We start from the raw sequence: 22,524 nt of genomic DNA, 5'->3' as shown, positions 1-22,524 counted from the left end.
TGCATCAAACAAGCAACAAAGCATTGTTTGTAAGTTAAGTACGTACACTTTGCATTGGAAGACCGGTTTCAAAACAACATTAGAGGGCGCTAGAAATCTTTTATTTCTTTACGCAGCTATGAGCTAACTGTGTACCGGTATTTATTTACGAGAGTATGCCTAATGTCAGTGGCGGATCTAGGATCTGACGAGGGGGGGGTGGCCACGAAAGTGGGAAACGAGGTGCGTAGCACCGAGCGGGGGAGGGTTTTGGGAGGGGGTGTCCCCCTCCCGAGGCTCCAAAAAATTTTGAAAAAATAGATGCTTACACACTGTTTAATAGGCTAGAGAAACTGTTTCCATCACACTTAATAACAAATATTACATAATGTAAATTTAAATACATCCTTCCTAAATACTGTACGGATCTTTTTCGACGAACTAATAATAAACTTTGATCGAAAAACCTTCAAACAAAAGAGTGCATGTGTTGTGTACCGTGTTTTGGTGGTCTGTTAACCTCAGAGATATATACCCTACAGCCGGGTGAATAACTCAATGTAATTTGGTATACAATGATTGCAGTAATCGCCGTGTCTATAACACAAATCAAAAAACGCCAAATACGCCACATAACATAACATACTTTTTTCGGCCGTCCCGTGTACATACAAGACATTTCATGTTTATTTTATGCCTATAAAATAATAAAAGAACACCATGTTTCTCGTTTATTTTTATCGTTTATACTGCATACCATAATATTATACAAAAAACTTTCATGCGCGAGAAAAAAGTTCCCGATATTACACTCCACTCAGGGGTGTAAATATACCACGCTAACGCTTGTGCACACACGGACCAGGGCGGCGGAAATTAACTGCAATGGAAAATGGTGTATTTTGGAGAGTGATGACGTCAGCATTCACACGAGGAGCGAGCTTGACAACGTGACGCTGGTAGTTTTAGGAGTGCGTGTGTTTTGAAAATGGGTATTTTCCGAAGATTGTAAATCGTGTTTTCTTTTTAAACTCTTGAATTCATAATAGTAATTGAACTCTTAGCTCTTTCACTGTGTAGGCCTATTTACACACAACTATTAATGCTAACCCTAGCTCTAGTAGGGCCTAGCTAGGCCTACTCTTCTTAATTAAAAGATTAATCCACGTCTAGCGACGGTCAATCGCGATTAGGTTGCATCTTTTTTTTTTTTTTTTTTGAGAATTAAGGGGGGTGGCTAGCCACCCTATTCACCCCCCCCCCCCCCCCTAGATCCGCCACTGAATGTGAAGATATTATTTCACTTTTTAACAGTCAAACTAATAAACAAAAGAACAGGCAATTAAGCTTTTTTTACTTGACTCAACTCAAATTAATCAGAGAGAAAAGGAAAACGAATAAAGAAAGCGAAAGAGAGGAAGAAGACATACGTAACTCAGAGGCTTAAGTATCGCATTGTAAATGTATTATCAATCGTCCTCGGGCAGATTCAGGATTTAGTCCTTACGGAAATTTATCGGAAATGTATGTCAGACTTTCACTCATGCAACGCCATATATCGTTCAATTAACCTTTATAAAAGCACACTCACGACCGGAGAAAAATTAAAAGTCCAATTCTCCGTTTCACGGACACCCTGCAACACCATGCATGCTGTGTGAAGAGAATTAAAGAATTGCCAGTCTGAAAATGAACTTTTGGACGTAACGACCTCAAAGTTCTGAAACTGAAATTAAATTCCGAAAAGATCATGACAAAATACATCTCGACAACCGAATCGAAGTCAGGGGCATCCTCGATAAGAAGGGAAATACACACAACCGTGTCGTCACACAAAAGTTAAAAAGGACAACTGGTGAATTAAAATGTTCAATCGCGACTTGAAACAACTCTCTGCTGGTCCGTTCGACCACCCGGATACAATTATTAAAAGTAAACCTATTTTAGTCATTATATCTTTGTTCACGGGTAGTAAGAAATATTTGTTAACAAATATTGCTTACTACAGTATTTTCTAATTTTTATCCAATGTAGAACATCATTTTGAATAAACGCCCCCTCGAATAAACGCCTCGGTGTCTTTTTTTATTTACTCGAATAAACGCCCCGTCACATGCATACACAATATATTACAACACATTCTGTTTGTAGTAGAATTCAGATTGATATAACCTACAATTTACCAAGCATTTTTTACTGTATTTTATCACTTCTCGATATTAATTGTGTTGGAATTGCATATTTATCTAGGGGTATTTATTTGGTTGATTATAGGGCCCATATACCATTACACCAAAACAATAAACGCCTTCTTCGTTAACGCCCAGCTAAAAACCCCCCCTGAACACTAATTAATAGAATTTATATAAGCATACAATGACTTCGTTTCCTTTAATCTTTAATCATGATCATACTCTGTCAAGGGACAGGTTTATGTGATATTTGTCATAATCCAGATGGATCCACGCCCGATTTAAAAAATGTTTATTATAAATCTGCCTTAACCGAATTGCCATTTGCCGAATAAAGACAGATTTACAGAGACAAGTGGTAGGCCTACGGTAACAAAATTATAGAATCTTTGTTATTCCTTATGACCATTTACACACAACGCGAAGCGGACAGGAGGTTTCCTCTCAGGATACTGTAGATACAGATTCTACCGGGGACAACATATGCGGTTTTCCGCTTATTGTTACCGCTCGTCGTCTGTGTAAATTGGCTTTAATGTGGTTGAAACTTTTATCTTAAGCGTGGTTCCCACTAGCGACGCATTGCAACACAAGGACGTAACGCAACGCAAGTGAATTGACCAATCACAAGCGATGGCTTATTCGCTTGTGATTGCTAACTGCTGTCTATAACTTCGCTTGTCATTGGTTAAAACTCTTGCGTTGCGTTTACGTCCTTGCGTTACGTTCTAGTGGGAACCAAGCATTAGTAATCGTCCACTAAGCGCAAGTAAAGTACTTTACTTACGCTCAGTAGTGAAGTAAGTTAAAGCGTGTTTCCCACTAGCGACGCAACACAAGGACGTAACGCAACGCAAATGAATTGACCAATCACAAGCGATGGCTTATTCGCTTGTGATTGCTAAGTGTCTATAACTTCGCTTGTCATTGGTTAAAACGTTTGCGTTGCGTTTACGTCCTTGCGTTACGTTCTAGTGGGAACCAAGCTTAATCACCGTCTACTACTTACAATGTACAGTATAGAAACAAGCGTGTTCTGTATACAAGACATACAAACATTCAATCTGCTTTGAATAAACCTGTTCCTTTATTTAATAACGAATTCAATTATACTATTTCCGATTGATATTTAGATAAAATCAATTACTAAAAAAGACATCCTTTTAAAAAAATGAAATGTGTGTGAGTATGTTCTTTTATACAACCTGTACTTTATAATTTTATTCAACAAAAAATTTGAACAATTTGTTTTGCAAGATATTAAACAATGTTCCTTATGAGAAAACTCGTACGGATCAATGGATGTCAAATCATTGCTGAACGCAACGCAAGAACGTACGTAAGCGCATCGTACGATCATCATAAACTGTCGCTTGTGATGTGGTCACTGAATTGCACTGTGCGTACGTTACTCGTTGCGTCGTGTCCACCAAGTTAATGGTTGAAAGCAATTGCTACAAGCCTCCAATTAGTTTCTTAAAGAATACAATATTTCAGCATATCTATTGAATATCTGTAGGCGACTTTAGGCTTTAATAACTGTAGGCGCTATCATAAACTTGTGAGCATAGTAGCGGCATTCTGGTGGCGGCTGCATAGGAACAAGTTCGGTGCTGATATTGTCTTTCTTAAACCCTGCTTCTAGAAGATGCGGTAGTTGAGTTTCCTGAAATAAAAAGGATGACAATAAAATGATCGACCGGGAGTTTTGTGACGATAGGATTTATGTAAATTATGCATTACGTCATTTATCCCAAGTCGTCGTCCACTACAATAGATTTTCACAACCATAATAACGACGACAACCCAAAAAGTGGTTGAAATGCGTATATTGAAAGGTGCTAACAGTGTTAGTTAAGCCTGTTTTCCTGTCGACGTTATTCGACGCTATCGTCGTTGATCGTTTACAGTTCAACGACGATCGTTTGAAAACGATCAAGTTGAAATGATAACGATAGCGAGTACCTTTTCCTGTAAATCGTTAACATTTCAATGTTTACGTAGAAGATTGCCGATTATTGTTAACGATAGCATCGAATAACGTCGACAGGAAAACAGGCTTTAGAATCGACAAAATTGGGCGGCGACAATTTAAACGCACAATAAATGACGTCTCATATCGTATATATGACGACTGAACTAGATCCAATGCATTTGCAATACAAATTTCTTGACGAAGCATATTGCGACCAATCGGTTAATATCTAAAGTTGAGTTTGCTCCCTTTTTGGTAAGTTAACGAAATTATTTAGAAGGTTTGAAAGGGAAATAGTTTCTCTCACCTCAAACATTTTTTCATCATTGGTGTATTTTGTCTTTAAAAGCTCACCCCATGATGTTAAATTGCAGAATGCTAGAACGCCGCCTGGCTTTAGAAGTCGAAAGGCATGTTGTTTGATAAACATGAATTGATGTGTATGCCACGTTTCCTCTGATAACGGATATGTATCATACAGTATACCTTAATACAACAAAAAATATGATTTCATAAGCGTATTGCTAAAGCGTGGTTCCCACTAGCGACGCAACGTTACGCAAAGCTTCGACGTATTGACGCAAAGTGCTGTATTGCGTAATAATTGCGTGGGAACCAACGACGCAACAGTGCTGCAAACATCACAGGTTTGATTTCACGCAAGCGGGGAAAAACACAATTATCGGAAGGGCATTTTCTTACGTTGCGTAGATTGCGTTACGTTGCGTCGCTAGTGGGAACCAAGCTTAAGGAAAAGGCCGGATTATATGGCGTAAAATAAGCTATTATGTAAATATGTATGTACACCTATAAAAAATATACAACAAAGAAAATTATGAACATCGACTTTGAGTCATTAAAAAGAATGGAATCTCACGAATCAAACACTTTTCCCAACTAGCAGCATGCAAAAGAACAAGTAGTACAGTTTACACACATTTAAATTAACAACACCAGATAGGTACCTCGTAACAACTCTCTTGGAAAAATCATCAACAAAGGTCTTTTAGTTTCACAAACTAATTCTTCTTTCTACTCAATACTTTCAACCTTTACAGTTAGGCCCATTAAAAAAGGCAGGTGACTCATGATGGATGACTCATTTATTAGGTTGCAAGTTTTCAGTATATCAAACATTTTGCTATAGAACTTTCTACGCGCCGTAGGCCTATCTACATTCATATTATTTCAGATCTTATTTTTCATAATTGTAAAGAAGACTCGTGTAATAATAATCGACATTAATAGTCTACGTTTCTCTAAAAAATTCTAAACCTCGGGTACAGCTTTGGTCACATCATCTTCATCATGATAATTGTGATCACAAATAATTATCTTATCCCTTCTGCTGGGCATTCACCAGTAGGCCTATCACTGGTATTTTATTATAATTTCAAAATATTTAAAAATTGTTTTTAATATGCCAAATGGTGAAAGTGATCGAAATGTGTAACCATGTAATAGGCCTATACTTATAGATAAGCTATGCAAATCTTTAACTTATATAATTCGTAAGTACTACCGTCAATTACAATTGATATTATTTAATAATCATTTTATTATAATTCTACACGTTTCAACCATATGGTATTTTACCAATACTACTGTATTATAATATTGATAAATTAGGTATGAAGTTTCCATGTCTCAACCAACAAGCATATATCTCATTACTGTACCTTTTCACAAGTCACAATTTAAGCAGTAGCTAGGTACTAGGTAGCTAGCAGAGTGGTAAAACAACAGACACACACACGCCACAAAACCAGCAGCTAAAGGGTGGTAAACAGCTAGAAGGCAGTAACAGTAGGCCTACATAATTATTAATACACAATTTCACACACATCACAAAACCAGCAGCTCTTGCAGGGTGAGGGTAGTAGTAGAAGCTGTAACAGAACCACTAAACAAAATGTCATAAAAAAAAGCAGTGCCAAAGAGTGGTAAAAAGTACTCTATCAGCACAAAGAACAGAATTTCACAAATATTAAGGTCACGCCAGCTGCATAAGTAATTGTTCCCTCATCCCACACTGGAACCGTGTCATTTACCATCAAATGTGCCATCTGGTAAGGTTGGAGCAACATCTTCCCACATTCCCTTTAAAGGAGTGATCTTGTTTGGTTGACCTTTAGCCCACTCTTCCAGGTTTTTGAATACGCCATCATTGCATTCAATGATCACATGTTCATCTACCGAGTGCTCTTCGACTCTTGTCGCTGCTATTGCAAGTCCAAACCCTATTTCAAGAACCTTTCCACCTGCAAAAGACATTGTGTACATATTATTAATATTATAGGCAGGCTGCAGGCAGGACAGATGGAAGGAGATTTTTACCTTAAAATTATGTTGTTGTTCTAACTAAAGTATTAAACATGATCATCATATATAAACAATGAGGCCTCAAAAACAATTTAATATTAATCATACACATTTAGCATAGGCCTATGCAGAATGAGTATACATTGTTTTCAGTATATAAATATAAATTTATTATGGCATATGCGTGTTCAAATTGGCCAGTGTCCAAACAAGCTAGCTAGGCATTGGCCTACTCTTTAAGTTATTACTAAACTACGATTTGGTTTTCAATACTAATTAGGGCTGCCAGGCCTAGATCTAGAACAAGATGAAAAATCCAAATAATAATTCTTAGGCTTACCTTTAGAGCTAGCGATGTCGGCTAGTTTGTGCATAAAATCTGTTTCCCATCGCTCCATTACAGGTTTTCCCATGATTTCAAGGTGTGTATTCCCGCTTCCACTGAAGCATGCCATGGCTTCCGACCATGCGGGCTTGCAATTTTCTCCATCCGTAAATATTGTTGCTTCTTCAACTGAGCTCATTTTAATACCTTCAACTTCGCTAAACCCAGAGTTAATTACCTACTAGTAGTAGTAGCAGTACAGTACAGTTACAACGTTTGTTTTGTGTATTTTGTATTTAGTCAAGCTAGGCCTAGCTGTGTACTTTGATCGACCTTACCGGTTTTATCGCGTGTCGTGTGTTTGTTGTGTGTGTGCGGTGGTATAAACCAAAAGAGGCCTCCAGAATAAAAAGTTTGCTTAAAGTTGTATTGTCCCCCAAAACATGAAAAATGAAGATCAATTAAATCAAATTTTGAATAGACCATATTGTAGCTATAATAAAGTTGTTCACTTTCGCCGAAAAAAAATCCGAAAAAAATTATTAATTTCGCTAAGAAAAAAGCAAAATAAGTTAATCAATTTTCCCAACTTGTCAGCTCAAAATTTAGGCCGATAGAGCTAACTCATAAATATGCATGATATGTTAATGAGCATCGACACAGCTGGGATCTGATCTAACAAACATGGATGATGCACGTTGTGTACAACACCCACAGAGATCGACGCGACTCGACTGGGGGTTTCCCCTGATCGTATGTAAAGCTAAGCTGTTAATTTGTCGGTAAGTAGGCCTAGACGGTTATTTTAAATATAATAATTATATATATAACGCAAACTAGACAGACGTTTGTAATAACAGGAAGGTAATTAATTAACTTAGCCTGGGATTTTTTCAGGGCTAGGCCTAGAATAATACATGCATTAGGCCTAGGCTAGTAGTAGTAGTAGTAGAGGAGGCAGGCTGCTGGGACAATCGGGTCTCTGCAGAAAATGCCCAGCTAGGCCCTATACATTGTACTCTTCATAGACTGGCCTAGGCTAGGCCATCAATCCGAAAATACAGCCAGCCTGCTGTACCATATACATAATTTACAGTTGAATCTTGTTTAACTAGTTTTTATGATAAAAATAAAACAAACATTTTTTCAGGGAAAATGGTTACAATACAACTTACAAGCCTGAAGTTGAGAACCTTCCTCCAGCAGCACTGTACAAGTAGACAGAGGGGAAAAGCCAGCTTAGCCATTTTACCACACAAACTACTGTTCTTTACCATGTAACTCTGTACTGTCTGTAGTAAGTCAAATATTTGTTTTTTCTTTATTAAGTCTTAGTTGTAATGTGTTTTACCATAGAAAGTTAGTGTACTTATTTGTCAAAGCAAGCAATTTCACTAGCCCACATTTTGCACTAAATGTGCATGATCTAGACCTATTTATAAATACCAAATTCCAGGTTTTCGTACTTTGCCGAAATTAAAAACTTTAGATTTTGTGAAATATTTAACTTATTTATACATCATTATTTAAACATTTTTATTTAAAGACGTTGAGCTGATGAAGACTGGAACAGAGGTCACATTTGTACTTCATAAAGACAACTGATGATAGACTCTGTATATGATTGGATATTGCAAGAAAAATATTTGTGATGCTGCATTCGGCCAATATGTTCCTGTTCAGCTTGTAAAATGTTGTATAATTTTTTTTATAAAGCAATAATATTTGTACAGTATATTATTTTGTAAACATAACATTCAATAAATAAAAAATACTACTACAACAGTACACAGAATAAATTCTTCAATTTTACTTACACTTCATAATGTTACTGTAAATATTACATTGCAAAAGGAGTTAATAAAAAATATATATAGGCCTATATACAGTTACAATATATCTTATTGAATTCCTGTATTGTTTTTTGTGTCAATTTGTCTACTAATATCAATGTGTTGATTGTGGCAGTAATTACGGCAGCTATAGTCTTCTAAGATCGGTCATATCCATTACAAAGTGTCATTTTAATAGTAAGAAATGTTTCAATAAATTGTGATTGTTGCCACTGTACGATACATTTTGTGTTTCTCACTACTTCACTTGCTCTTATTGTTCAATCAATGTTAATACCTGAAAAAAAAGAAGAAAATTGTGTCAAATATCTGCATAAAATGGTTAATTGTGCAAATGTTGATTTGAACCTATTGCATTTGATGCAGAAAATATTTTTAAAATACTGTACAGTAAACATTCAAAACAATATTTAGATTTATTTGGTAATTTTCTCTGCAGAATAGATAGTTGAAATCCTAACAAATTAAACCAATTTATCAGGATGCCAAACAAAATTATAAAACAAAAATACATCCCTCCTGGTGGTGGTCTAGCCCTAGCTAGTAGTGTACTGCCTAGCCTAGGCCTACTACCTCTACTTATAGAAACAAGAGGCAGCAGTAAGGCTACTCGAGACTGCCTGCCATGTGGTTGTGCTAGTTAGTACTACTAGTATGTAGTAGACTAGTACAGTAGCAGAAAACTCGGGCCTAGGGCCTAGGCCTAGCTAGGCCTCTCCTGCTAGCGAAGCAAAAACTCACCTAAATGAATAAGATTCAACATCAAAGTTACCAACTGCAGTTCTACTTAGTATTCTGCTAGCTATAGTTTTCGTGTTTTCTTCAAGATCGTCTCGCGTCACTACTCGACTCTCTCTATGCATTGCTATCGTCGCGTTGTTGGCTGTTTGTTGAGAGAACCATCATCCACAAGATGTATCCATACAATATGAATATTTATGAGCTAACTCAGGTCAAGGGTTAAATTAAACCGGAACACGTTTGTCTTCCAGACAAATAGCTTCCGGTTGGTTAATTTTTGCATTAAATTACGATTTTCTCGAGTAAAACATTTTTTTTTTCGATCCAATTTCAGTTCAAAGTGAATAACTTTTATGTGCAATTAAAATGGCCTATTCAACAAAAATATTTAAAAAAAAAATGTTTTCAGGGGGACAATACATCTTTAACAAAGAGGGCGTAGTAGATATTTTTTGTCACGAAACGTGTACTGCATTAAATTACCTGCTAAAATTAATAAGTTATAAAAAGTACGGTATGGTATTTTGGTCTACATTTGTACTTATTAAACTTGTTTGTCTTGTCGGTTTTAGTTTTTCAAGACTCACAATTAATTCTTTAAGTGTTGTCAGTAGGGGCTTACGGCAAAATAGTTCTCGCAGTTGAAAAATAACACCAATTGAGAATATTAAAAGCAAAATGTCGTTTATTTTACTTTGATAATACATTTAACGCATGCATGACTACTGCTACTAGCATATTTCTTATAGGTCTAATTATATCACTAAAAACTAATCAAAAAAACATATATAAAGCATGGCTTCTTTTACCGGTATAATGATACTATGACCCTAGCTATATACATCATTTGCTATTTTGAAGACAATCTCTGTAATATCAGTGCCGTAGTAAATACACTGAACAAACAGGAGGATGAGACCTAACCTGAAGATTTTCTATATTTTTGTTACAAAGAGCACACAACATTGCAATAATCTAATTATCAGTCAATTAAAAATATATATATCATTCATTTGATAAACGATATTCATATACACTAATTTTGGAATTGAACTTCTTGCAAAAAGAGCAACACACTAAATTAACTATATAGCAATAACTTCCGAAAACTTTGAAAAAACGATGAAAATCTCTTGAAAGCGAATCAACGCCTCAATGATCAACGACTCAATGACTCGAACTTTGGCGCGTCTAATTCTACTTTAAGCAGACACTCCATATAGTTATTTATGCCCAAGCTTGATTAGATCCAGATAACAATTTTACATTTTAACACTTACTACTGTAAGCAACTTACAAGACATTACCTTTTTAACATTTAAATGTCAAGCCATTCACTCCAAAAAATTGGTTGCAAGGGTAAAAGCGAGTAACAACCTTCATACATTGAAAATTTATAATTGTCATTGCTTCGTGACAATTTTAAAGGAGGGGCATCATTTTTTTGACAACAATTAAAGTTAACAACAACTTTTGTTTGACAAGAATCCCGCTTAATATCTGTGATTTCTCCCGATTTTCCATAATTATCGTAACTGTCATATCCAGATGGCCAATGAACGCCTCGATGAACACGGTCACCAACCTTCATCACTTTATCAGCATACCATTTTAATCGATTCTGGTGAATGTAAGAACATTGGTGTAAAAAGAAAGTAGGCCTACATGTCATTTTTAAACACAATTATCGTACAAGAGTATAGAATAAAAATGGTGTTCCTTTCTCTATGCTTGGTTCTCAGAGACGTTAAACGCAACGTAAAGCTTGAATCAAATTAGAAATGCAACGCAAGGACGTAACGCAACGCAAATGATTTGACAAATCAGAAGCGATAGATTATTCGAACAATCGCTGATCGTCATTGGTCAACTCTCTTGTCTTGCGTTACGTCATTGCGTTCCGTCTCTCTACAATCAACGATTCCAGGTCCAGTGCAACCGTTCTTGCGTTTCGTCTCTAGTGGGAACCAAGCTTATGGGCTATAAAGAGATAGTTTATAAGTTATACACCTATTAAGGAAGTTATACTTCTGGATGAATCTAGTAATTCATGTGTCAAAAGTACTCCAATTAAAGCTATGTCTACACTTTCAAACTAGTTTGACAAACAAAAAGTGATGTGCCCAAATATGGTATATGATATGACATCATCATGTCCATATATGGGCACATCACATTTTTGTCAAATAAAATTTGATAGTGTAGACAGAGATTTAGACTGATGCATTTAGACGGAGAATCAAATAAAATAATTTACATTACCATATACAGTTCAGATGGCTTTGCAGGCTGTAACCATTTCTCGTTCCGGTTCATTTTGCATTCTAGTGTTGATCCATTTTGAAACATGACCATGACCATTTTTGTTTGACCATTTCTTTTGATCTTCTGGATTGTGCCGTTCGAATGCCTTCCTCTATAACGGTCATATGGATCACCAACTGGAAAGTCTGGGCCAAGTTTTACGGCGTCACCAACCTTCATCTCCTTCTTAGTATAATAATCCAACAAAGTGTACTCCTTGTGTTCCTGTTTTTTTGCATTATGAAATAAAAAAGAACGTAAAAGAACAAAATCGTTTCTGCAATGAAAATCGTACACAAAGTCAAAGCACAAAAACAGAAAGAACAAAACGCGGGAAAGAATAGCGTGTGTAACAGAGAGGGTTATTCTTTCTGTATTTTGGTTTGTCAAAATGTTGTACCTTGTGTTTCTTCTTTTTTTATGTTACACGTGCGTATCTTTCCGTGTTTGTTTTATGTATTATATTTTCCCTTTCTTTTTATTTTTTAAAATTTTATTCAGTTCACAACCAACATCGATGAAACCGATTTAACAATTTTACCTTTATAATATGTTCCAACCACCCAACTAATGTTTTGTCAATGTCAATTCCAAGTAACTTCCTTCTGGTGAAATTAAGGTTGTGTGTGTCTCGACATTTTGGTGTTTATGCAACAACCGTCTTTTTGTGGAGAAAATTCAAGACGTCTCAGGCAACCTTTATATCTAGTTGGAAACTAACTAACTTTACCTGCGTGTTTATTTGCTATGCGAACCTTTAAAATATGCATTTAAAGGCCAGGTGCAGGCAAAAAATTTCTATTGATCATACATTCCAATAATTATCGATCTATAGTTTCCCCTATGTTTCATAATTTTTGGGATTTTATTTGTGTTACACAAGCTTGTTGAAAATAAGCACTTTCTTATAAGTGGGGGGATAGTTCAAATTACACAGTAAAATCTCTATTCTTTTGTACACAAATTTTGTAAATAGAGAGGCATTTTAAAAAGCTATGAAAATTAAACGGTGTGGTAAAAAATGTTATCAGATGACTAAATATAGGTAATATAACTTGAATATTACATTTCTGATATTTTTATTCAACTTCAGCTTTTTATTTTCATGCTATAGCAAAAATTATCCACTGTATATCCACCATCTTTTTTCACCGTCTGGGGGGTCACCAGACATGTTATTACATTAGGTTAACTACCTAACTACTGAAAAAAAGTCTTTCTGTTTTTTATGGAAGAATTTTCCCAAATTTTGTATTTGACCATATTAAGGGAAATTCATGTTTTTTCGTCTCGATTTCTGTTACAAATATTTGATTTATGTATAATTAACCAAATATTATATTTAAAATTCATGCCTGTACCTTAGCTTTAAACTGTATACCTACCTTGCATTCTTGTACGTTTCCAAGTCTAAACTTCGGTTCTGGTATGAATTTTAATTCGCCAGTGCCAATGTCATCTAAGTCCTCTTGCAGATCGTCCATCCTCTTCAGTAGGTCTTTAGCAGATGACATTATCTCAGCATTAAGTCCATGCTTGCATATATTTAAAGCAAACTGATTGATGCTATTGCAGCTTTGAATTTTGACTTCAGCAGCATCTCGGTGATGTTCAATTGTTTTCTGGATAGTTTCAGCTCTTTTATCAACTTTCGTAATCAATCTATTTGTATAAGCTGCTATCTCTGCAATAAGAGCTTTTGAAGAATCTTTAATATCTTTCTTTGTCGTTTCAAGACTCAAGATGAGACGTTCTTCAGCATTATCTGCAAAGGTAATGTGTTCTTTGAATGTTTCTGTTACTTCTGTGAGTTGACGAATGTGCTCAATTATCTGGTCTTTGAAGGTTTTGATGGTCGGGGCATCATGTAGATCTTTCAGATCGTGGCCATTTTTATGCCCATGATCTACAACAGTACACGCAAAACATACGGGAACTTGACATGTTTGGCAGAAAAATTCCAAATGATTACTTGGATGTTTCTGACATGGTGTCTTGGTACTTCCTTCTCTCGACATCTTCACAAGGTTTTCTTTTCCAACCTCTGATATTTGGATAACCTGGTGATTGCGTGTTATACGTGTTAACTTATGAGTTCCTGCACATGTTGCACAGAGGTTGTCAGCACATTCAATGCAGCGGGAAGTGTTTGTTTCCTCTAACACATTGGAGCAAAACGAGCACAAAACATCAGCTGTGTCGAGGTGAGCAGTCATAAACACTTCACATGAATTTCTGAGAAACACATTATCTTCTAGCGCTGAAACCGAGTCAACTAACAACTCGATTTCTTCGCGACATAGTGGACACTTAATCTTGGATGGAGTTCCCTTCTGCAATAGAGGCTTTAAACAATCTTGACAGAAGTTGTGCATGCACTTCAGTTGCTTTGGGTGGTTGAAGACTTCTTTACATATGGAGCAGGTCAAGAAATCTTTATTTACGTCTTGAAAGAACTCACTCATTTGTGTTTCCATCTAGAAAAACAATGGAAAATAATACCCAATAACAGAACAACTATAGAAACGATTAATCAATCAATCAATAAATCAATCAATCAATCACTACAGATATGAGTCGATCCACATATGACGTGACCTATGTGTGCTTTCTATTTTTTTTTTTTTTTTTTTTGTATCCAAGCTAGTATGCTGCTTTCTGATTTACAAAACAATGATAGAGCACGATTCGGGCCATTCTGTGTCTTTTCCATCATTTTCGCAAAAAAAACGGGTTGCCGATTACATGTATTTGTTTTATGCCCTACACGATTCCAGTCATTTCGATTAATTAACGACGAATTTCTATTTTATTTTTTCCAGGTCGTAGGATAACATGAACTTCAATTTTGGCCGACGTATTTATATACCGTACGTATAATTAATGTTACGTTGCATTTGCGCGGATCACAAAGTTATATTAATTTATATCTATATATAAATTTACGTAAGGGCAAAATTCGGTAAATCTCGGTTTATTTCTAGAATTTCTACTCGATGGTATATAAAGTTGGTTCATACTTTCGGTACTGATTTTAACCATCTGATGTAACCCTGTTTACTAATTAAATTGAGTTAGGTAATTAGTTATTGACGATTAAAACGAATTTAGGTTCAACGATTTGCCCCAAATAGGGGTGTTTTCCGATCGTGGTATACACTGTCTAATGGATGTCCATCTTGAAAAATACCCGCCACAAAAATACGAGGAGGCTTCGCATTTTCCTATCTCTTCCTACGATAATTGTTTTTAATAGCTGAAAACTGGTTGAACAGCTAGAGTCCGATTTTCTTAAAAAAATACTATTTTGATAGATTTAATATACGATTATACAAATGTATTGATTTGCGATGAATGGAACATTCCAATCTCTGTTTCACAAGTGTCTATTCCCTCAGGCGTCGTAAAGGCAAGTACAGCACTGTATACTCGAAATTCGATCCATTTTTGTTTTCAATCTGTGCTGCAGAGGTTGGATATAATTTTTTTTTAAACGGATAATGAGCTAGCGTTTTCACTCGCCGTATATTATGTACAAATCTTTATTATTGCAGTTAAACCACCCACATCATCACCTTTCCCTCACTAGCATGAGTAGCGTTGTAAAACCAGTAGAGAATAGGCCTACGGTACATCACATGCCCTAAACGCAGAACAACTTTGGTGGGTAGGGTAGAAACCAACTTAAGTATGAATTGGCTCTAAGAAACAATTGAAAACCATTAGGCCTACTAATTAAGTTGAGTTAGATAATTTAATATTTATTGACGATTAAATCGAATTTATGATTTTCCCCGAGTAGAGGTGGTTTTCACAAATTGTTTTACATTATATTATAAACATATACACGTCGTAGTGATGTATCGTTACATGTGCTGTACTATTTCAATCGACTAGGACGGTGATAGTTTCAACAAAGTATTACATCGCAATGTTTTACTGTGTTTAGTGGTATATTATTTGTAAAACATGAAAGCAATTAATATTTCGTTACTAAATGGATAAAGAATATATTTTAACATTGTTCCTCTTTGCACCCATCCTCTTCCCCATCCCCCAACCCTATGTTACATACAAAACACAAATTAAGTTTGTTTAAATTTGACTTAAACAATTGGTCCTATTTTGTGAAAAGTTTCTCTTTCGGAAGTAATAGGGTGATAATTTTAGTTGAGTACATAAATCACAGTGTCTATTTATTCGTTCCTGTACACGACATGTATTATTGTCCTGCGGTACGTACATTTGAAATCGCCAGTTTTTTAACGCTGAAATTATTATGTATTCGAGAACCATCTGTGGGCACGACCTAGATGGTACGCGAGCGAAGCGAGCGTACCATCTAGTTTTTTTAAATCTACTAACTTAAATCAGACCGCACAATTTCAAAACGAGATGGCCTTGATAACCGTGTATGATATAATACAGTAAGTAGGTCTATCACTTATTAAACAATGATAAAACGTCCTCTGTTGTAAACATCGTTACCCTGCGGGTTATTCGTAACAAAATACAGTCTACTCTACTTGTTGATTTAATTTAGCCTATATAACAGTACAAAGTACAACCATGGAGCAGCTACCTTCATGGTACAACAGTGCATAACAACATGGAGAAGAAAGTACACTTATAAGCATAGTTTTTTTTTTTAATGAAATAGGTCTGGTCTATAAAATGAATCGAGGCGCTACTATACAAATTTATAAAAAATATTAAGAATAGCAATGTATGTGTGTCCATCCTCCATTAGTTATTGAAAAAAAAAGAAAATGAATTAACAAGTTGATTAAGGAGAGATTTGATAACGAAACAGAATTTTGATCTGTATTATGTAGAATAATAGAAATAACATAAAGAAAAGTTTTAAATTAATGCAGGTCGTCTTCTATTATGTAATGTAATTCGGAAAAATCACCAATACATTGAAATAATATAGAATGCATTATTTGATAATTAATTAAGTATGTTTTTACTGAAACAAAATAAAAAAAAAGTAGCGACCAATAGGCCTAAAGCTAAATTTATTATGCGTCATTTTAATATTGAGTGAATTTATTATTATTACCGTATTGTTGAGGTGGCATTCTTGATAATTTTGATTTATTTTTGCTTAATTAGACAGACAGCAGGCGTTTTCAGGAACAAGTCAACGAGTATAGGCCTACATTCAGTTTGAGTCCCTCAAGCTTACGTGTTACAGACACGGCTTGTCACATGCCTAAGGGCTAAGTAAGCCTACTTGTAATAATTGTAACATAATATGACCCTATCGTGGTTCTATATGGTATAAACTAAATAAATTAAATAAAATTAATAAACAATTAATAATATAGAGGTAAACTTAAATAATGCTCTAATGATACTCACATTTAGAATACGATGGGGTTTCACAATTTCGGTCGGTATATTATATCCAGTGAATACAGGAATTTCCAAGTACCACGTGTTGAGAAAAAAAACGTGGCATGCTATTGGAATTACATTTCCAAAATGACGTCACGATAACCACATTTTGGTAATATCATAGAGGTGACATAATTATGAGTGCGGATTGGAAAAATAAGCGACCAATATCACATGAAATGATTAATAGGTTATTAACATGGAGTAAATAATATTATATTTACTTTACTCCATGTTATTAACCTATAGTGCTTTAGGACAGGATTTAGAATTATGTTTATTATAAAATATAAACCTATAAGCCTATACTTTGATAACCTCACATATTTTTCGTCAGCGGTAAAGCACAACCATGGATTAATAAATAGATGAGCAGAACGAAAATCTTTTTTTTCACAAACTTTTATGTAAATTTGAAGCATTTTTTTGTCGAAAAAATCGTAAAATAAGGCACTTAAAAAGTTGTGATGGGATTTTTCATAATGTGATCAGATAGGAATTTTACTGACTTTAAATTACTATAATAAAACATTTTTTCTTTCGATTTGGGGCGGGGGAGGGATATGAGATTGCTTTCCGCTAGCTTCATCAGCAATTTCGATGCTATCATGTTTAAAACTTTACAGTCCGTGTCTGAATATAAATCGTTTGGAAAAAGCAATGAATCACTAATCATCCAACCATCTTGTGAGAAATATCTGCCGTGGATTGTCAGAATTATTCTTTTACATGGAATATATCCATAACGCCATATTCCAGAAATGTGAATATACCACTTTAACTAATTATTAACCATACAGTACAATTATTTAATCAAGTAAGTATATTTGTACTACTTCCATAGTTGACAACACATCCGACTCAATTTGGTACTTAATATTATTTATTTAATCTATTTTAAATTGTTCGTTACTAATATTTGAAGCATTCTATTATTTAATTGAAATGTATTCTATATTGATATACAACAATATTGATCTACATTTATTTAATTAGTAAGCTAAAATATACCCCTTTAACTATATTAAGCATAAGTACAATGCATATTTAATCAAGCAAGCATATTATTATTACTACTGCTATAGTTGGCAAAACATCCGACTCAAGGAAGAATGAAAAAACATTTTCAGCTCTACTTAAAGATGTATTGTCCCTTTGTCAAATTCCAAAAAAAAAAAAAAATAGATTTCGAAAAAAAGTGGGTCATTTTGAAGTATCATAATAGTTATTAACTTTCACCAAAAATTAGTCCAAAAAAAATCATTTTACTGAAATACAGATGTTTTTTGGTTCAAAAAATAACTTTGACTTCCAGTCAAAGTTTTCGATCAAAACATATCTCATAATGCAACGAGCTTATTTGGCTACTCGGTATGCATGTTCATAAAACTTCCTCGCGATCTGTGTGAAAACACCTTCTCAACCGTGACGAGTTGTAAACAATCCTAATTAGCATCATGCATAATGTTTACTCATGGTTTGAAATCTTTGTTTACTTTCGCTCGTGACGATTTCCAGACGAAATGTAATCAAATTAATTTAGCTGTTAAGTACGTAAAATTGTTGTTTTTGGCTCGAATTTTCGACTTAAAGTACCATATTACTTTAATATGGCCAATTTAAATTTAGAATATTTTTACCTTCATTTTTTTGTGTTTCAAGTGACAATACATCATTATGTAGGCCTATTTAATCTATTTTAAATTGTTAATGTTATGAACAAAAAGAAAAATTACGCATCACGTGTCGTTCTCTATTACCACGACAAAATGATAATGCTAATCATTAACGGGCTCTAATGCACGTTCAGCTTTTTGTAAACTTGTTGAGAATTTTTGCCAGAAATTAATTATTCAGAAATAGAAATATCTTTGAAAACTACAATAACTCTACTGAAGTAATATAATTTCTAGTACGGTAAAAAAGATATTACCGGCAGCCCAGAGACATTTGGTTAGATGAGCTAGGTACCAATATCTGACTATTTGAGTGTGTTGGGGGTCACTTGAAGTGAATGAAAATGGGAGTCTGCCGGGTACCCTCTGCTGCGTCTAGACCGGGGGGACCCCGAAACGTGCTAAAAAATCGGCACAGGTTAGATGAGAGAGATACCACCTAATTTTACCACCATGGGATGCCCATTGGCATCCTTATAACAGTATCACAAACGACAGACTTTTTCTCTGCTGCAAAAGGCCCGCCAGACCCCCCGAGGGAGGGCCTAAAATGGGGTTAGCATAGATGAGTGAGGTACCACTCAAAATCAATTCCAAACGAACAAGTTGTGTTCATACAATACTAAATGGATAACAACAGACTAATTGTCTGCTGCACCGCAAGTGCCAGACACCCTAAAGTTAGACTAGAGGCCCCCCTTCCCCCAACTAACCCAGCTTAGATATTGTAGATACCACCAGCAACCAATGTTATATGATTTAGCACATTGTAAGCAATACCAAATGACCTATTACAGACTATCTGAACACTGCCCTGGCCCTGGCAGACCCCTCTAAAGTTAGACTAGAGACCCCTCTTTCCCCAACTAGCCCAGCTTAGATATTGTAGATACCACCAGCAACCAATGTTATATGATTTAGCACATTGTAAGCAATCACCAAATGACCTATTACAAACTATCTGTACACTGCCTTGGCCCTGGCAGACCCCTCTAAAGTTCAACTAGAGACTCCATTCCCCAACTGGCCTAGCTTAGATCTTGTAGATACCACCAGCAACCAATGTTATAATTACGATTTAGCACATTGTAAGCAATACCAAATGACCTATAACAGACTATCTGTACACTGCCTTGGCACTGGCAGACCCCTCTAAAGTTTCCCCATTTACCCCAAGTATATAGCTTACCTTAGATATTGTAGATACCACCACCAGCAAAAAAAACCCACCCAAAACAACATATTTAATTGAATAAAGTTTAACTTTTAACCGAACTAACACAAAACAATTGAAAATATATCACATCAATGACGATAAAATGACCATTACCATTTTAAAGGGAAAAATAGTTTAAGAGTTTCACTTCAAACTTATATAAGCCAAATATAAACAAGTACGGATTCGAGTAAATTTAGCATTCCTGCGAAGAATTGTGAGGATCTGGAATTCCTTGCCTTTGAATGTCAAAGATACATTCGTCTGTAACTCTTGCAACCTATTTTAAGAGAAAGCTTAGTAATCACCTTAATCAAATTCAGGATTGTAGTAACTTAATGCAAAGTGATTTGATTAATTAATAGTTGGTAATTTTAAATGCTGTTTATTATAATCTTAATCCTCTATATATATTTATATATATAAATCCAAAGGCAAATAACTGAAAAATGACAATGCTGTGGGTATCAGTGGCTGAATCTCAATGGAGATACAAAAAAAAAGTGAAAAGCTAAATCAAAAGGATAAAGTAAAACAGCCAGAAACGTTAGCAGAGCTTTCGGGCAACACTAGCCCTTCATCATTGCAAGTGAAGGATAAGAGCTGGCAAGTGCTGCCTGGGTGGACAGGAATAAAAGAAATACAACAAAAGGAGACAGGGTGGAGTCTGAATAAAAGTAGAAAACAAAGAAGGTAGCTTGGTAGAGATACAGTATAAACAATTTTGGAATGGAACTAAACATGGCCAACAGCCATAAGTCGCGTGCTAAAACGCATAGTGATACCGGACCGACAGACAGACCGACCGACCGCCGACATAGTGAACTATAGAGTCGCGTCCACGCGATTAAAAACAGCTTAAATGGTGGTTAATATTGAAACTTAAATTTAGGTAGACAATAGAATAATTTTACCAACCTGGGAGTATGTTTCTAATGTTAAGTACAAAAGGTTTTGTGGTTTTAAGTTGTAATTCCCAGTGGTTTTCCTTGTCTTTGCAAGTTTTGTCGCTCCATTTGACACATGGAATATTGCAATAACTCTGAAATTTGTTATCGAGTGACCAGATGAATTAAAATGTTCGGCTACAGGTTGAACAAGCTTTAATGTGTTGATAGCTGATCTGTGTTGTGTCATTCTCATACGGAGAGTGTTTTTTGTTTCTCCGACGTACTGTTTGCCACAAATATTGAGATAAATGACGTTTTTGGTTAGACAATTAATTGATTGTCTTATCCGAAAAATGCGGCCAGTTTGGTTACTCTTAAATTTTTCAGTAGAATCAACCAATGAACAAGTTTTGCAAGATTTGCCGCAAAGGTGACTGCCCAAATTTTGACTGTCATGAGAGTTAATTTCACTCTTACATTTGGATCTGACTAATATATCACGAAGGTTGGGAGGTCTACGAAATGCAATAATGGGTGGTTCCGGAAAAACAGTCCTGAGACGTTCTGTGGACTTTAGAATGGGCATATGTTTCTCAATAAATGAATAGCCCCGTAATGGAGGCAACCTAGGTTGATAGGTTTGTAATTTCTACTCCGGAGATGTCCGGTTAGTTCTTCGGTACGATTCTGAAAATCTAAATCTGAAGAACAGATACGTCTGATAGGTAATGCTTTACTGTTCGGTATGTTTTTAGTACAATGTTGGGGATGACAACTGCTAGGGAGCAGGTACATATTTTTATCAGTGGATTTACGGAATAGGTCAGTTTTGAGAGTACCATTTTCTATGGTCACTATAGTGTCCACAAAATCAACGCTACTAGTGGATTTGGTAACTGTAAATCTTAGGATCGATGAAGTGTTTTTTTTTACCATCACAGAAACAGATTTTGCCACCTTATCCGCAATTTCCGGGGTGGGTTCCGTTGTGAGTTTATGATATATAATGAAGCTGTCTTAAGGATTCCTCTTAATAAAATTTGATGTCCATAGCAACAGTGGCAGAACCTTTATCAGCGGGTTTAATGATGATATCATTACGCTGACGCAATTTGGCAATGGCCTGCCTCTCTTGTTTTGAGATTGTCACGTTTATCTGGACTCGGGACGTAGTTTTGTACATCCTCCTCAATAGCCTGGATAAAATGTTTCTAAAGCTGGACAAAGATTTTTAGGTGGATTCCAGGAACTTTTTGGTTTAAATTTGTTAACGTTGCCTTCGTTTTGCGTGGTGCTGCTGCCTTAATCAGCAAAATAATCACGTAATCGTAATCTTCTAGAAAAAGACTCTATATCCAAAGATAGTTGTTGTGCGCCGACCTGCCTTGGTTTTGGGCAGAATTTAAGTCCTCGGGAAGGAAGTTTTTTCTCTCCTTCGGAAAGTCGACAATTAATTTCAACAACTGAATCAGAGGTGTTGCTCTGATTCTTGTTATATGTCCAAACGAACCTTCTGCAGGGTTTCCTAAAAGCCCTGAAGTCATCCGAAGGTAGAGTCATTTGTGTTGAAATGACCAAGTCTGCATGGTAGACCAAATTTGTGATGTTCCCTTCGGGCCATTACCGTTGATTGTTTACGGCAGTCATT

At 35.5% G+C, this 22,524-nt stretch overlaps 2 protein-coding genes and 2 long non-coding RNA genes across 4 annotated transcripts; 1 reads left to right on the top strand and 3 right to left on the bottom strand.

The window, feature by feature from the left end:
• Positions 1-3,256: 3,256 nt before the first annotated feature.
• On the bottom strand, positions 3,257-7,154 carry LOC140039551 (guanidinoacetate N-methyltransferase-like). The gene is made up of 4 exons (XM_072085161.1): positions 6,809-7,154; positions 6,198-6,407; positions 4,454-4,632; positions 3,257-3,837 (listed from the first exon to the last, which is right to left on the bottom strand). Exons 1-4 carry the CDS (start codon positions 6,990-6,992, stop codon positions 3,697-3,699), a joined length of 714 nt encoding a protein of 237 aa, XP_071941262.1. The 5' UTR covers positions 6,993-7,154; the 3' UTR covers positions 3,257-3,696.
• A 299-nt stretch (positions 7,155-7,453) lies between these two features.
• On the top strand, positions 7,454-8,627 carry LOC140039549 (uncharacterized). Its single transcript, XR_011842525.1, has 3 exons — positions 7,454-7,575; positions 7,944-8,090; positions 8,340-8,627. It is a non-coding gene; the product is annotated as an uncharacterized lncRNA (long non-coding RNA).
• On the bottom strand, positions 8,590-9,647 carry LOC140039550 (uncharacterized). Its single transcript, XR_011842526.1, has 2 exons — positions 9,388-9,647; positions 8,590-8,923 (listed from the first exon to the last, which is right to left on the bottom strand). It is a non-coding gene; the product is annotated as an uncharacterized lncRNA (long non-coding RNA).
• A 1,993-nt stretch (positions 9,648-11,640) lies between these two features.
• LOC140039227 (E3 ubiquitin-protein ligase TRIM56-like) lies at positions 11,641-22,436 on the bottom strand. Its single transcript, XM_072084826.1, has 3 exons — positions 22,257-22,436; positions 13,077-14,168; positions 11,641-11,916 (listed from the first exon to the last, which is right to left on the bottom strand). Exons 1-3 carry the CDS (start codon positions 22,434-22,436, stop codon positions 11,641-11,643), a joined length of 1,548 nt encoding a protein of 515 aa, XP_071940927.1.
• Positions 22,437-22,524: the final 88 nt, after the last annotated feature.

This window comes from Antedon mediterranea, chromosome 2 (assembly GCF_964355755.1).
Source record: "Antedon mediterranea chromosome 2, ecAntMedi1.1, whole genome shotgun sequence".
Taxonomy (NCBI): Eukaryota; Metazoa; Echinodermata; class Crinoidea; order Comatulida; family Antedonidae; genus Antedon; species Antedon mediterranea.
This window is presented reverse-complemented; position numbering and strand designations above follow the sequence as displayed.